Source organism: Carassius gibelio, chromosome B1 (assembly GCF_023724105.1).
Source record: "Carassius gibelio isolate Cgi1373 ecotype wild population from Czech Republic chromosome B1, carGib1.2-hapl.c, whole genome shotgun sequence".
Classification (NCBI taxonomy): Eukaryota; Metazoa; Chordata; class Actinopteri; order Cypriniformes; family Cyprinidae; genus Carassius; species Carassius gibelio.
The window spans coordinates 13,944,591-13,959,182 of NC_068396.1; the positions used below are offsets into that span (position 1 = coordinate 13,944,591).

Below are 14,592 nucleotides of genomic sequence, written 5' to 3' on the forward strand. Positions count from 1 at the left end.
AGCTCCACAATTGGGCCGTTGAATAACAAGGTAACAATAAAGAAAACTTTTATATATATTTTTATACATATATACACCACCACTCAAAACTTTGGGGTGTTTTTATTTGATCAAGGTGTTCAACCTGTGAAATGGGAGGCTTATTGTATCCACAAATTGAACACTTGAACTACAAGTAGTTTAAAAGTGGAGTGTTTTTTTTATGATGTGTCCCAAGTTGATATGTATTGGGTTGAGATTTTTATCAATGTAACATGAGTATCTATGTGTTGTGACAAAGTTTGTTGAATATTTATAGTTGCTGTGTAAGGATTTTGTGCTCAATATTTTCTCTTTAGTCAGACCTGATTTTTTATTTATTCTAAAACATAGCCAGGATACTATTTCCCTACTGTCTTTGTGTTAAACATGGGGTCACGTGCATGGGAATTGGCATGGAAATGATATGCAGATGAGGTTATGCACAGTAAAACTAGGCGTTGTAAGCTCCATATATGGTGATTTCGGGAAGGAGACGAGGTGGAGATCCACGTATGCACAATCTTTCCCTGAATGGATTTTATAAATATATTTTTGCGCAGGTTCTGGCATTCACATGGTTTTAAAAATCGTAAAACTTTTGGGCGTATGCAAAATCTAATATAAATGAGACCCCAGGACTTTAATTCAAAGAGCAAATTTCTACTATACATGGTGGTAAGTGTAAGTTACCCGGCCATGATTTAAATAAAATTTCTCTTTGGGTCATTGCATTTTGTCCTAATTTCAGATTCATCATGAAGCTACCATTATAAACCTGCTGGAGACAATAATGTACCACAAGGTTAACACATCTTTACTGAGAAACATATTTTTATATATCTGAAATTGTGATTTAAAACATACATTTGCAACAAATGTAGATGACTCAGACCACATTCTAATATGATAGCGATGTAAGAATGCCTGAATGTTGATGTGTTGCACATGCAGGAGTCCAGTGGAGCTGCTGGGGATAGTGTACTTGATTTAGTGGATTACTGCCTTTGCAAACTCACATTACTGACAGGACTCTCTGTCTCTGAAGAAATCCCAACTGGGCACAAAATTACACACAGATGTCAGACACAGCATCAGGTGAAGAACACTACAGCAAATATAATTCTAACTCATTCTCATGAGCATAATTTACATTACATTTACCAGAAGTTGTACACTGTTTGTTGCAGGATCTACAAAAACAAAGTGACATTTTAGAGTTTTAAATCTATATTAAGGCTCTGTCAGTACTGTGCTACATCACTGATCATACTGAGAGGTATGTAAGCTACTGGTTATTTAAAGAGACAATATTAAAGCAAAAGCCAATTGTTTGTGTTGTCCAATCTAAATCAGAAGAGAAATGTGCACAGGTCACACTTTGTTTACAAATGAAAACAGTCCAAATATACGCTTTTACTGGAGTTAGTGTTAATATGGATTATGGACTTGTATTTTTGCCAGAAGGAATGGCCTAAAGTTGAAATGCCTGGACTAGAGATGTGTGGATTACTTGTTGAATATTATGATGTTGTTGTTTTTTAATCAGCTGTTTGGACTCTCCCGTTCACCGCAGAGGACCCACTAGTGAACAAGTGATGTTGAATTTGTGATGCTGAATTTCTCCAAATCTGTTCTGATGAAACTCACCTTTGATGACATGAGACATTTTATTTGAGCAAATGTCATTTTGGGGCGAACTATTCTTTTAAAAACTGTTTTAAAACATATGCCTACTAATGAATGTTGAAATGTCTCCTTTTAATGTAGTTTGGGTTGGAGTGTTCTATGCACTTATAATATATATATAATATTTTTTCTTTTTTGTATTTTTTTTTCATTCAAAAACGTTTCACAATCAGAATACATAAGAATCAAATTACAGAACAGCTATACACAATGTCACACAGAAGTGGATCAAACATTTCAATGAGCAGCACATTTATCAGGACATTTAATTAAGAAAAAACATAATCAAAGTTGCAGATTGGAATTGTCATATATTTTTTTTTAATTTTCTGTTTCAAACTATCAAAACACCTCCATATATTTTCACTTATGTATAGTATAGTAATTTAGGCAAAATGCCTGTATATTTAAACAATACCAGCTTAATAATATATTTATGAAACACAAAACAATTAAGACACTTAGGGCCCTATTTTAACGATCTGAAACGCAAGTGTCAAAGCGCGAAGCGCAAGTAAGTTTGTGGGCGGGTCTCGGCGCTGTTGCTATTTTCCCGGCGGGATAAATGGCTCTTGCGCCCGGCGCAAATCTAAAATGGGTTGGTCTGAAGTAGCTTCATTATTCATAGGTGTGGTTTGGGCGTAACGTGAAATAAACCAATCAGAGCGTCATCCAACATTCCCTTTAAAAGCAGGTGCGCAAGTTCCATTATGGATTGCTATTATTATGGCGTATTTACCAGGCGCACGCCAGGAGCGGTTCACAGCCGAGGAGACTGATGTTCTTGTAAGAGCAGTGAAAGACAGAGAAGTTGTGTTGTATGGGGATGGGAGAATAATTAGCCTGAATAATTTGTGAGCTAGTTTTATGCCTATTTTTTTCACATCTTCGTGGCACACCACAATGATTTCCGTCATCTCATGTGTTAATATTTTTTTAGTGTAACAATTTATGATTTGCAAAAATAACTGTTGCATCTGTGTAGATTACATGAGCAAAGTGTATGCGCGTTGTGCACGCTATACATTATGGTCAAGCATGCGCCCTTAAAATAGCATAATGAACAACGCGCAACGCGCCACTGACTTTAGACTAGGTTTTTTCTGGTCAGTGGCGCAATTGTTTAATGGAACAACAAAATAGCACCAGGGATCATTTGCGCCGGAACACGCCTCCTTTTTTGCGCTGAACCGCCCAGGGAGCGCAAGTTCATTCACTAGTTTAGCGACGTGCTTCTGTGGAGGGAAAAGCGCGCTTTGCGCGGGTGCAAAATAGGAATGACACATGCGTCGGTGTACAAAGTCAATTGCGCTGGGTGCAAGATAGGGCCCAGAATCAGCTTTTGTAAAATGCTAAATTATTTTATTATTCTTGTCTTATATATATATATTGTCTATTTATAAAGTATGTCTGTCATATATATCATATCATTATAACTCTTTCAATCCAGCTTTGTGGGTTTTTGACAGAGGTTGTGATAGATCAGTTACCAAATCTACTGTCACAGATCCAGCAGTCCTTGAAAAAGATCTCATCTTGGAGGAGGTATTCCAACATTCACATACAGTAACCAACCAAGTTTGCTGTCAGGAAGATATATATATATATATATATATATATATGTATGTGTATATATATATATATATATATATATATATATATATATATATATATATATATATATATATATATATATATATATATATATATATAAAGATAGTTTTATGCAGCAGTGGTGGATTACACTGATCAAAAGTTACAGCATTTACATTACGAAAGATTTTTATCTTAAATAAATGCTGTTGTTTTTTTTTTTCTAATCAAAGAATTCTAAAAGTGCTAAAAGTGACCCATTTTTTCCATAGTAATGCTCTCAATGTTGATAATAATAATTAAAAAAACTGTTTTGAGCAGCAAATCAGCATATCGAATCATGTGACAATGAAGACTGGAGAAATGATGCTGAAAATTCAGCTTTGTTATCACAAGAATTAAGTACATTTTAAAATATATAAAAAAATTATATTAAAATAGAACACAGTTATTTAAAATTCTAATAATATTTCAGAATATTAGTGTTTTTACTCTAGATTCGATCAGATAAATGAAGCTTTGATGAGCATAAGATTTTAAAAACATCTTACCAACCTAAAACTTTAGAACAACAACAACCAAATTCTTGTTTGTTTAGTGACCAGAGATATGGAATAATATTGTAACGAACTATATTGTAACCTGACAGTTCTTTCCTTAGCTGTTATAAGTTTGTATATTCTTTGTTTGAAGAAGGCAAAAAGACCATACCTGTAAGAAAACTTTCATACATTTTCTTTGTAAATTTGTGGTCCCACTTTATATTAGGTGGCCTTAACTATTATGTACTTACATAAAAAATAAGTACAATGTACTTATTGTGTTCATATTGTTTTGTTAAACACTTTTGCTGCTATTGAGGTGGGATGGGGTAAGGTTAGGGAGAGGGTTGGAGGTATGGGTAAGTTTAAGGGTGGGTTAAGGTGTAAATTATGGGTCAACAGTGTAATCATAAATGTAATTACAGAAAATGTCATTACATGTAGTTTTTATTAAATATAAGTACAATGTAAACATATGTATGTACACAATAAGTACATTGTACTAAATTATTAATTAAAATGTAAGTACATAGTAGTTAAGGCCACTTAATATAAAGTGGGTCCAAATTTGTTTTAATGAACATGATTATAAATGAAATCATTTATTAACAATAGTCACATTTTAGTTGATTAATTTATAGTTGTAACTGTAATCTTTAAATATCATATTTAAAGAAAATTAAACTAAACTAAACTTGAGATGCAAGCACATTGATTTTTACTGAAAAAAAACTGCATTGCATCTCTTGTAAATGACTTGGTTTAAAAAAAAAACAACATTTTAAAGAATATTATTGCTAGGTTTTAATTTTTATTTTTATGCAGTTACAATGAATGGTGCCTGGTTCTTCCAATTTTTAAGGATATTAACATTAACCAAAACTAGAAACAAACAACAAAAACTAACAAACATTTCTGTTACTTTAAAGGTGAACTGAAATAATTAATAATAAAAGGCAATATTTCTCATTTTCATTAGCCTAAATTGTTGTAATAAACAAATAAAAAAATGAATAAAAACTACATCAGTATTTAAATATTACTATAAACTCAAATAAACCTGTTACACTAAAAATGATGCAAAAGTGGCAAAAGAAAATGTGTATTATTTAATATCTGGAAACACAAACACCATTTTGAGATGATTGTTTTTATTGTAACACAGCATCCAAGTTCTAATGGGATTAACATTGTAAAAATCCAAAACACTTGGTACAAGTGCCTTTGAGTCTCATAACATCGGTGACAACAAGACTGTGGCGATCAGTAGGCCTACAACTGCCAAATAACATGTGCATACAGTGGCACACAGTAGGCCATGACAGAGATGTTTGGATTTATGGGTATCGGTAAGAGATTAAGAATTTAGTTTAAATTTCATTCACAAACCTTTATTTGGTATATGAGAAAAACCTTTGGTTTTTACAATAGAGGACTCTGTGGAATTTTATGCCCACTGTATGCTGTACTACTGATTCCTGCATTTTAAGAAATTACAGTACAATACAAACTGAACATATTGATCTATTTTCAGTTTGTATTGAAGTAGACACAAAAAGAAAATCAAATACATAAGACACTCAAAAGAATAAAACAGAAGGAAAAGAACAAGAAACATAAAAAATTAATTGATCTATAATATTCACATGTATTTAGTGATGTAATTATTGTCTTGTTCCAAAAGTACTGATATTTTAGAATCAACCAGTCTTTTAGGATATTGGCTTAATTTGTCTTTCAAGACATTGAGCCTTTTCTAGTGCATAGTTATCAAATTTCCTCTTACTAAGAAACTAATATTTGATTTATTCATTGAACAATAAAATATACAACAAAAAAAAAGTAACATTTCACCGAAGAACTATAAAAAGATAAATTGATTAACGAAGCACTTCACTTTCTACTGTAAATACTTCAAAACTGCTTTGACCTTCAGACTTGAGATGTTTGGTTCAGAAACACCAATTTATGGTTTCATGATCAATAACTGACAAGACAGTATCGCAGTGCACAGACTCACATCACAGACCTTTCTTATATCAAATGATCAAAATCTAGACGTACCCACAATTGTCTAAAGGACATTTATATCAACAAAATACATACAAAGCTTTCAAAAACATGTTAAAAGTGTATAAAAAGAACACATTGCTGTTGACCATGTATGATAAACTGTATGTAGAATATGCTTGAAATTCTTTAGTTAAGGTCTGAGCATGTATTGTTGTTAGAAACTAGAATAAACTGTTATTAATTCAATTTTCACTGATTATATTCCCTTTTTTTCCCATCTTCGGTTGTCGTCCTCTGAAAGACAATCCCTGACTAAAAACAAAACACCAGTCAGTAAATCAACCAATCAATTTAGACTGAAAAAATACATTGAAATGTTTAAAAGCTTGAGCTACCATAACAAATGACAGAATGTTATTGTCTCACCTGCTAAACTCTCTAGCTCCAGTTCTCAGTACCACTGTAGAAGAAAAAATAGAAACATTTTTTTACTGAAATCTCACAGAAATTATAATATTTCCAACAACTTAACTTCAACAAAGATGGAAATGAGTCAAAAGATCAAGCAGTCATGGAAAGTCATGCAGTGTTGCATGTTAACAAAAGAATATGCGGAAAGATCAATGACAACACGTATGATTTCAGTGAAACATTAACTGAAAGTAACTATGAGGAACAAACACGGGACTGTGTAGAACATGGAAAGATGGTGAATTCCTGATGTGTGACACAGAAAAGTAGAAAGATGGAAAGAAGGAAAACAAATGTCTTAATACAGTAATGGTGGTTGACTATGAATGAATACAAAGTGAGAAAAATTCCAAGTTGCGAAGTTGACACATAAAGCAGAAATTTGAAAAGAGGATGAACACTGACATGAACGAATGTGTTTTCAGAGGAGATGTATGGACAATGCAAAGACAGAGAGAACAGGTGAACTGTTGAAAGGTTTTGTACCTGTAGGAAGCATATACGGTTGCATACCCCGTGTGAAAGTGTGTTTGTGTGTGTGAATTTGTGTCACCAGTCAGGCTGTCTTGGGGGGGCTGAGGCCCGAGGATACCACCTCATTGTGTCATAGGATGGATAGCTGAAAGAAATCCAGGTTAACTGTGAAAACTGTTTTAGTTTTGAAAGTTTGGAATGGCAGTGCAATTTGAACAGATCTAAACTATACATATCTTTCAGTAAGCTCCCAAAAAGAACTGAAAACTGTCATGCGGTGGATGGATAGAGATGGATGCTGGGGAAAAAATATCATGCTATTACATTATTCACTATGCGTGCATTTGAATTATCGAAACAGATCTATTCATTTTGGCTATTAAAAGAAGTCCACCAATTTAGAAATTCATGCAACTATTTTCATTCTTTGACCAATAAATTCAACAGACCTATGCTATTTTGTCTGTTTAAAACTTAGAGAAAAAAACATTAAAACCCTAACCAGAGCTAAAGTGCATTCAGGAAATAGAATATTATCATGTACAGTATGAAAGGCAGATATCTGTTCATTTTTAAACCTAGTAAAATATATATTGTATATATTAATAATAGAATCTTATTATCATATTTTTGGTGTCCAAAGTCAGCTCATGTTGATATCACATGCATACTGTACAAATAGATGCGCATGCACACATATGACGTGTGACTTCAGCTAATACTGATTTTATCATGCAGATATGAAGAGGCGGAACAAACTTTACCTGCTCATCACGGGGTTGTTTATGCCATATAAAGACTCATTATGATAACCACTTACAACAACGTCCATACTACTGTAAATAACACAGTGAATGTAAAAATTAGGAATGTAACGGTATAAACATTTTTTTATCATTATAGTGACCAAAATGATCACTTTATCGGTATTATCATGGTACTGTTAAAATAAAAACATTTTTTTATTTGCATATGAAATATCTAATGTAAATGTTCAAATAAAGCTTTGAAAAAGTTTAATAAAAAGGTAAACTTCACATTTCTGCCTTTAAATAAAGAAAAGATATGTAAAAAATTATAACTGATTATAACTGATTATATGTATTTTATCTGCTACATATATAATTTTAGATAACTTATCTGAATTGTTTAAATAAGTAGAAACCACATAATCTTGTTTTTCATCAACTGGTCAAAATCTACAGCAGGGCATGCAGATTTGGTCAGTTTTTTTTGGCCAGACAGAAACTGCACACAGACTGAATGTAAATATTAGTCTCTGTAAGTCCACTTTCTGACCTCAGGAGGCGCTTATGGAAAAAATGAATTAAGCCTCCATGGACAAAGCAGTATTTTGATTAAGAACACTTCATTTTCTCTCCATGTAATACCTAAAGGAAAACAAAAATCTATCCAATGGTTTCTGAAAACAGTCAGAGCCTTCAGAGGTATATTCATTTAATTAATTCATTCATATATTCATTTGTATCATTCCCTTAGCACTCTTTTAAAACCTCCCGGCTTTTCCGCCCTGTTTTCATTCAAAATGAAACTACTCTGCATGCTGTGAGCACGTGAGAAGGTTACTGTAAACTGTGCTTTATGCTGGAGAGTATTTATTTATTGTGAGTTGTTCAAATCACGGTAATCTAATACGGTTTTAATGATAATTAAAAGATAAAAGCTAATACTAACCATGGGGAATTTCATCATGATTTATCGTCATACTGGATATCATTACATGCCTAGATTAGTTGCTTATAAAATGTGCATGAGATGTAGGATTTACAGTAAATAGAGTGACAAGATTTCAGGGGGAAACAAGTGTAAGTATTTAGGCATTTAAACATTTAATGGTAAGTTAAAAATTAAAGATGCAGATGAAAAGATGTAGAAGTAGAAGTGGTTTATTATCAGAATCTGAAACACAGGAGAATGTGGAAAATAAGAGTGGAACTCGAGGTTCTAAGAGACTTAAGATGATTCTTAAAAGAAGGAAAACAAGGTTGTTTCAAACATGTGGAATGAAAGTCCTCCTTGAATCTTCAAAGTGAAAAGATTTTCAGTTTAGTTGCAGTTCTGAATGTGATGTCTTTTAGAAAAGCTGCCGTATTTCACTGCGCATATGACAGGTAGTGCATTCTTGTGGTGATTCATTCTAAATTCAGCAAGTATGTGCGCACTCACTCATCATAGACGTCTTCAGTGTCCATCCTGCGGTAGAATTTGGCCAGTTTCACCGAAATGATGATGCTGGGAATGAGTAACAAACAGCATCCTCCCAGACCAAACCAGAATGTGTTCTAAAACACACAATAAACAGCTCATATAAATCATTTTCTTGAAATTATATAAGCATATATGGACACACATATTGTATGAAATTTTTTTTGAGTGAAAAGTGAGTGTTTTTTTGCTATTGGAGTATATTCTGGAAGTTCATGATTTCATTTCACACAAGCATATGCACTGTGATCACTAAATGTGAACACTGCCAATCTTGTTCTGTGTGTGTGTGTGTATTTAGAAACATTCTTGCTTGTTCAGTGCATGTTCAAGGTTATATGCAGTATGTTTCGTGAGTGTGGGTTCTTCTATGTGTTACATGTGTGAAAGTGGTTTTGTATCTCTTACCACTGAGTCAACAATGAAGCTGCAGGCTACAATCTCTAGCGAGTCTATGATGTTGCTGATGGGCTTGCACTGGGCGACCTCCATTCCCAGCTGCACATACAGAGACAGACATTAGTTTAACTGATTAAGCTGCAGTGTTATATGACAAAGTGCTGCTCTTTTGGGTTTTATCTTGTACTAGCATACTCACAGAGTGCTTGACCCACTCCGTATATTGTGAAAAATATCCCACAATGTTCTTAATGAATTTATCAGTCTCCTGCGACATATTAACAACAACAAACTGTTAAAAAACATATATACAGAGCATTTATAACCGACCTATTTAAAAAAATATAACATCTTCCCCAGTATTTTTGTAAAAAACTAATGAATGAAATAATGTAATATGTATTTGTACCTTTTTGACCACATGTGAAGCATTGTTAGCAATGAGGTACTCTACTGTCTCGATAGCATTCAAGACATTTGTCACTTTAATCTAGAGGAAAAACCATGAGGAATATCACATCATTATTTATACATCCATTTTAAATAATTTATACTTTTGTAACAATGTGAAAATGTCATTGCATTATGCAAATATATATATAAAAAAAATACGGTACAATTTATTATATAGAATGTTTTACATAAAGATTTGTGTATTTACTGTACTTACAGGTAATTCTCTGGATGTTTTCTGAAGCAGCTTAATGCTTTGACTTAGAGTGCCCTATAAGAAAAAAAACATATCCATTTTATTCAAATAAATATAAAATACTGTATAAATCACTTACAATCCGGTCAGCCCTAAAGAGTCACTGGTTTCTTTAATTCTAATTCTTTTAAATATTTTCAAGTTTGCTCTTTTAAACCCATATCTTAAGTCACTGAATAACAGTTGCTGAAAACAAAAATCACATAGAACAAACACAATGAGCCAAAAAAGAGGACGCTGAAACAAACGTGCAAACACAAACATTTACACAACACATCTGAACTACTAAAGTGGTCCACAATTACTAAAACGCAGTTTAAGAAAATTTTTTGGATCATCACATCACAGTACCAACTGTTGGCTTACCCTTGCTTTCACAAATTTCTTTGGTTCCATTAAAAAAAAAGAATAAAGAATAAAGTTTAGAATAAAATTTCCTGTGTCCTCATAAATAAAACACCCTGAAAACATAATAAAATGTTTTCTATGGGGGTAATGTTTAAGGGATATGGATAAGGGATAGTAAATATCACTAGTTCAGTATAAAAACAATTATGCCTATGGAGAATCCCCGTAAACCATATATACTGTACATGCCATTTTGTGTGTTTCTTTTTGTTCCTACAGTACTTGACTATATTTTGGAGACAAATTTGCACCCAGAAATGAGCTACATCTTACTAAACCTCCTTCAGGGGACATCATCATATATACAAATGGTATAAAAATAATTAAATACTTTTTTACATTGTAAAGTTTTCTGTTAGATTTAGGTTATAGTATTTATAACGAGCGTTTTTTTAACAGAAGTCTATGGAATTCCTTAATTTAGTGTGTGTGTGTGTGTGTGTGTGTTTACCATAGCCTGCTCCATTGGCACCACTTGTTCTTTGTGGATCTGTCTTATACTGCTGGCATGACCCTTAAGCGCATTCTCAAGAGCCCCTCGTGGCTGAGAAAAAAGATAGGAGGGAAAGAAATAGAGTTGTCCTTCCATAAAAACACATGAAAAATTACTTTCACTAGTTTACATAATTTGTCCAATAACAAATTCAGCAGTGGACATACATGCATCACAAAAGAATTCAGATTTTCTGAAAGTCAGAAACATTTTTACCACATCTTTAACAGCAATGCATGTTGGAAATGTTAAACATTTTGGGAATAAATTGCAAGATGAAATAATCTAAGGCTAACTTCAGAGCTAGAATGTTATTAACCCAAAACAAATACAATTATAATTACCAAAATTGTTGCAGGTGTATTTCGGCGAATTTATGCACATTTATATAATTTTAATTCAGTAAATATTGAAATGTTTAATTTATTCACTCTTTGTCTAGATTATAGATAAAGGTTTTAAAAATTGTATGACTTTTTAAATTTTAAGATTTAATGGCTGGGTCTGGGTCATCCTTCTATTTTAAAAGCCAAAGACTTACAATAATAAAAGGTAGAATTTGACTTATTTCAATTAAATATTAACAAACAAGATTTTATGGCCAAGTGCTGTAAAAGACCCTCAGTCATATTCTCATAAGCACATACACACATTGCAGCTCCACATATCCTGTAGCTGTGTGTTTTCCCCTCATGAATGAAGTGCTTGTGTCCGTCTACACTGGAGGGGAAATCTTCCAGAGACTGGCCTCTGGGTTTTAACTGACGTAACTTAGTTTGATACATAATGCCTAACCTAATATCTTCAAATATTATACATGAAGTGGCTGGAATGATTACTAACTGAAAGTGATTTGTATTTGACTCACCAGTCGGTCTGCTTGAACTTCAAGTTCATTTGCATAGGACAAAAGATCCACAACTGTAACTCCTTTATTCACCTGTCAAACAAATCATTCTTATTTAAAATGCCTTGTGTTTTTGTGTGTGCAAGTGTCTGTGAGAGTGTGTTGGTTACCTCAGTTAGATAAGCCTGATAGTCGATATCTCCAATGCCTGTGTTGGCAAAGTCAATGAGGTTATCTTTGCCCTCCTGTTCCAGAAGAAGCATCCCCCGGAGATCCACATTCACACTGTTAAATATCTTGGTTAGTTCTGGGTTATACTGTTGAGAAATCACAAAACACATGGTTAAAGAATTGACGTCATGCTCAGTACGTAGATATACACAAAAGTATATGAAATGCTTGTGTCGGTCTTAAATCTTCTCACGCACCACTGTGGCATTGAGAAACCTGTTGAAGTTGAACTTAGTCTCCAGTTGTAGTGCAGAATATAAACCATTATTCTCATAACAATCTCTATGAGCAGGGGGAAAAAAAGTAAAAAAGAGAATGAACACATCTTCTCACAGGGTAAACAGCCTTCTGTGTCTAATTAATTATTTATTCATGTCGTTCCAAAACCATACGATGAAACTTTGGTTTACCTTAATAACACAAATTAGGATATTTTTTATGAAACCTAAGAAAATTGTCAAAGTGTCAAAAGTGTAATAAATTTTAGTTTAATGGACTTTCAGTGGTTTCATTATAAATAGTATCTTCATTTGTATTTTGGAGAAAGTTTTAAGGGTTTGGAATGACATGAGGGCAAGTAACTGATGACAGAATAGCTCTTCAAGATTAACTACTTGTAATTGATCTTTAGCACTGATCTTTGCTCACACACTTGCCTGTACATACTGCCAATAGTAAGGTCGATGTTTGGGTCTTGAAATAGCATACCAGGAAGGAAGTTCTTTTTGGCAGGATGGACCATATATGGTGTGTCGATGATCTGAACAGCATTTAAAAAAAAAAACAACACACAAATTTACCTTTCAAAAAGAACATTTTCCAAATGCTAGTCATAAAGATCGGAGATGGTAACTTTATCATGATTTACATGAATTCCATTTAAACTTTTGTGTTGTTGCAAACGTGTATGACTTTTCTGTGGACCACCAATAAAGAAATATTAATGTAATATTAATGTACAAACTGTATGAGTAATATCTTGATAGATTTTGGTAACACATTTTTGACTTTTTAAGACAATATATATAGTGGAGAGAAGGAACAGCACACTGTAGCAGCCGGATTTTGACCGTGTTTTTTTTTTTTTTTTTTTTTTCTTGAATACTTGCTAAAGTTCATGTATATAACATAAGCCAAAAGTAGAATCTTCTCAATGTTTCTAGTCTGACTCTGAAGTGTTTTTGTGTAAATGCTTTGCCATCTATGATCTGAACTAACCCAGATTTACGTATGAATTACCAACCCCCATTTTAAACTTTTGCTGAAACACACACATACACACAACCCAAGGTTAACCACAGTTGAATATAAATACAAGGACTCTAGTGTTGTGAGTTGTTTAAGAATAGACTAGTCTGTTTCTCTTCTCCTTTCTAAAAAAAATAAAATAAAAATACACAGAGTTTATGCTTACATCTGTACTTACAAGTGTGCAAGAAGTAATTCAAGATAGCTGATTTACTTATGTATAGTATTTTTGTTTTGTTTTTGTAAATATAAGTGGTTATCTACTGTTAAACAGAAAATCTAATTGTTGTTTCTTCTTATAGAGTTGCGAACCAGTACCTTAAAAATCTGTCTGTTAGCCAGCGGCTCACACACAAGCTTCTCTATGTTTCCCCCAACAACAAATGTGGTGACGACAATTCCCATGAGCACCCAGGAGAAGATGAAGCTGAAGCCAACAGACCTGACCATGAAGAAAACAAAAGAAAACAAAAACTTGAGTATCTAACTATCATCAAATGTATATATTAGAAGAACTTTGTGTCAAGTTATTGTGTTATTGTATACAGTATATGTTGTTTTGGTGTTGTCATTGTAACTCACGCCATCAGTAGGTTTCCTCCGGTGTTGGACAGACAGCCACGTGTTGTGGGTGTAGCATTTTTATCATAGCCACATGATCCACAAAGCAGACCCAGAAAGTTAGAGGCCAGAACCAACACAACCATACAGCAAATCACCACGCACCCGATCCATCTAAAGACACAAACACAAAAATAAAGACATACTGAGTGAAGGTGAGAGTGTACAGTACACAGCATTGGTCTGTTGTCAGTCATTTTATTTAATTTGTTTAGAAAAATGAATCAATTTAATCAGCAAGGATGCATTAAATGGATCAAATTACAGACATGTGTAATGTTACAAAATATTTATATTGTACTGAGAACAAAAAATGTTTAATTTTTAAATACTTGTTGTTTTTTAGCTTTTCAACACACATTTTCAAAACTTTGCTTCTTTTTTTCAAAACTTTACACACAAATCCAAAAATTGCACACACAAAATGCCTCACATCTCTTGCAAAATGAAGCACTGCATTCAAAATAGCACAAACATATGCAAACACATTTGCCATAATAGTAATTCTTGTTACACAGAGAATAGTGTTGTATTTAGCAAAAAATGAAATTAAAAAGGCTGTGTCTAACGCTGAGAATTAGCGTATGGTTTTGCAGATTTGGTGTGTGGT

The 14,592-nt window shown here is 33.1% G+C and overlaps 1 protein-coding gene across 9 annotated transcripts in view; it reads right to left on the reverse strand.

The window, feature by feature from the left end:
* Nucleotides 1-4,976: 4,976 nt before the first annotated feature.
* LOC127948386 (prominin-1-A-like) overlaps nucleotides 4,977-14,592 on the reverse strand; it is a 28,691-nt gene continuing 19,075 nt past the window's right edge. For 2 of the 9 annotated variants that reach the window (XM_052544815.1, XM_052544817.1), the window contains 17 exons: nucleotides 13,944-14,096; nucleotides 13,680-13,803; nucleotides 12,770-12,873; nucleotides 12,311-12,395; nucleotides 12,053-12,199; nucleotides 11,904-11,975; nucleotides 10,994-11,086; nucleotides 10,501-10,518; nucleotides 10,096-10,149; nucleotides 9,835-9,915; nucleotides 9,625-9,693; nucleotides 9,435-9,524; nucleotides 8,988-9,103; nucleotides 7,565-7,636; nucleotides 6,813-6,945; nucleotides 6,282-6,315; nucleotides 4,977-6,167 (listed from right to left, as the gene is read on the reverse strand). In XM_052544815.1, coding sequence (XP_052400775.1) covers nucleotides 6,876-6,945; nucleotides 7,565-7,636; nucleotides 8,988-9,103; nucleotides 9,435-9,524; nucleotides 9,625-9,693; nucleotides 9,835-9,915; nucleotides 10,096-10,149; nucleotides 10,501-10,518; nucleotides 10,994-11,086; nucleotides 11,904-11,975; nucleotides 12,053-12,199; nucleotides 12,311-12,395; nucleotides 12,770-12,873; nucleotides 13,680-13,803; nucleotides 13,944-14,096 — 1,348 coding nt within the window. In that variant the 3' untranslated portion in view covers nucleotides 4,977-6,167; nucleotides 6,282-6,315; nucleotides 6,813-6,875. Of the gene's footprint in view, nucleotides 6,168-6,281; nucleotides 6,316-6,812; nucleotides 6,946-7,564; nucleotides 7,637-8,983; nucleotides 9,104-9,434; nucleotides 9,525-9,624; nucleotides 9,694-9,834; nucleotides 9,916-10,095; nucleotides 10,150-10,500; nucleotides 10,519-10,993; nucleotides 11,087-11,903; nucleotides 11,976-12,052; nucleotides 12,200-12,310; nucleotides 12,396-12,769; nucleotides 12,874-13,679; nucleotides 13,804-13,943; nucleotides 14,097-14,592 lie in introns of those variants that run through there. The other 7 variants (XM_052544824.1, XM_052544818.1, XM_052544823.1 and 4 more) reach the window with 5 other exon arrangements.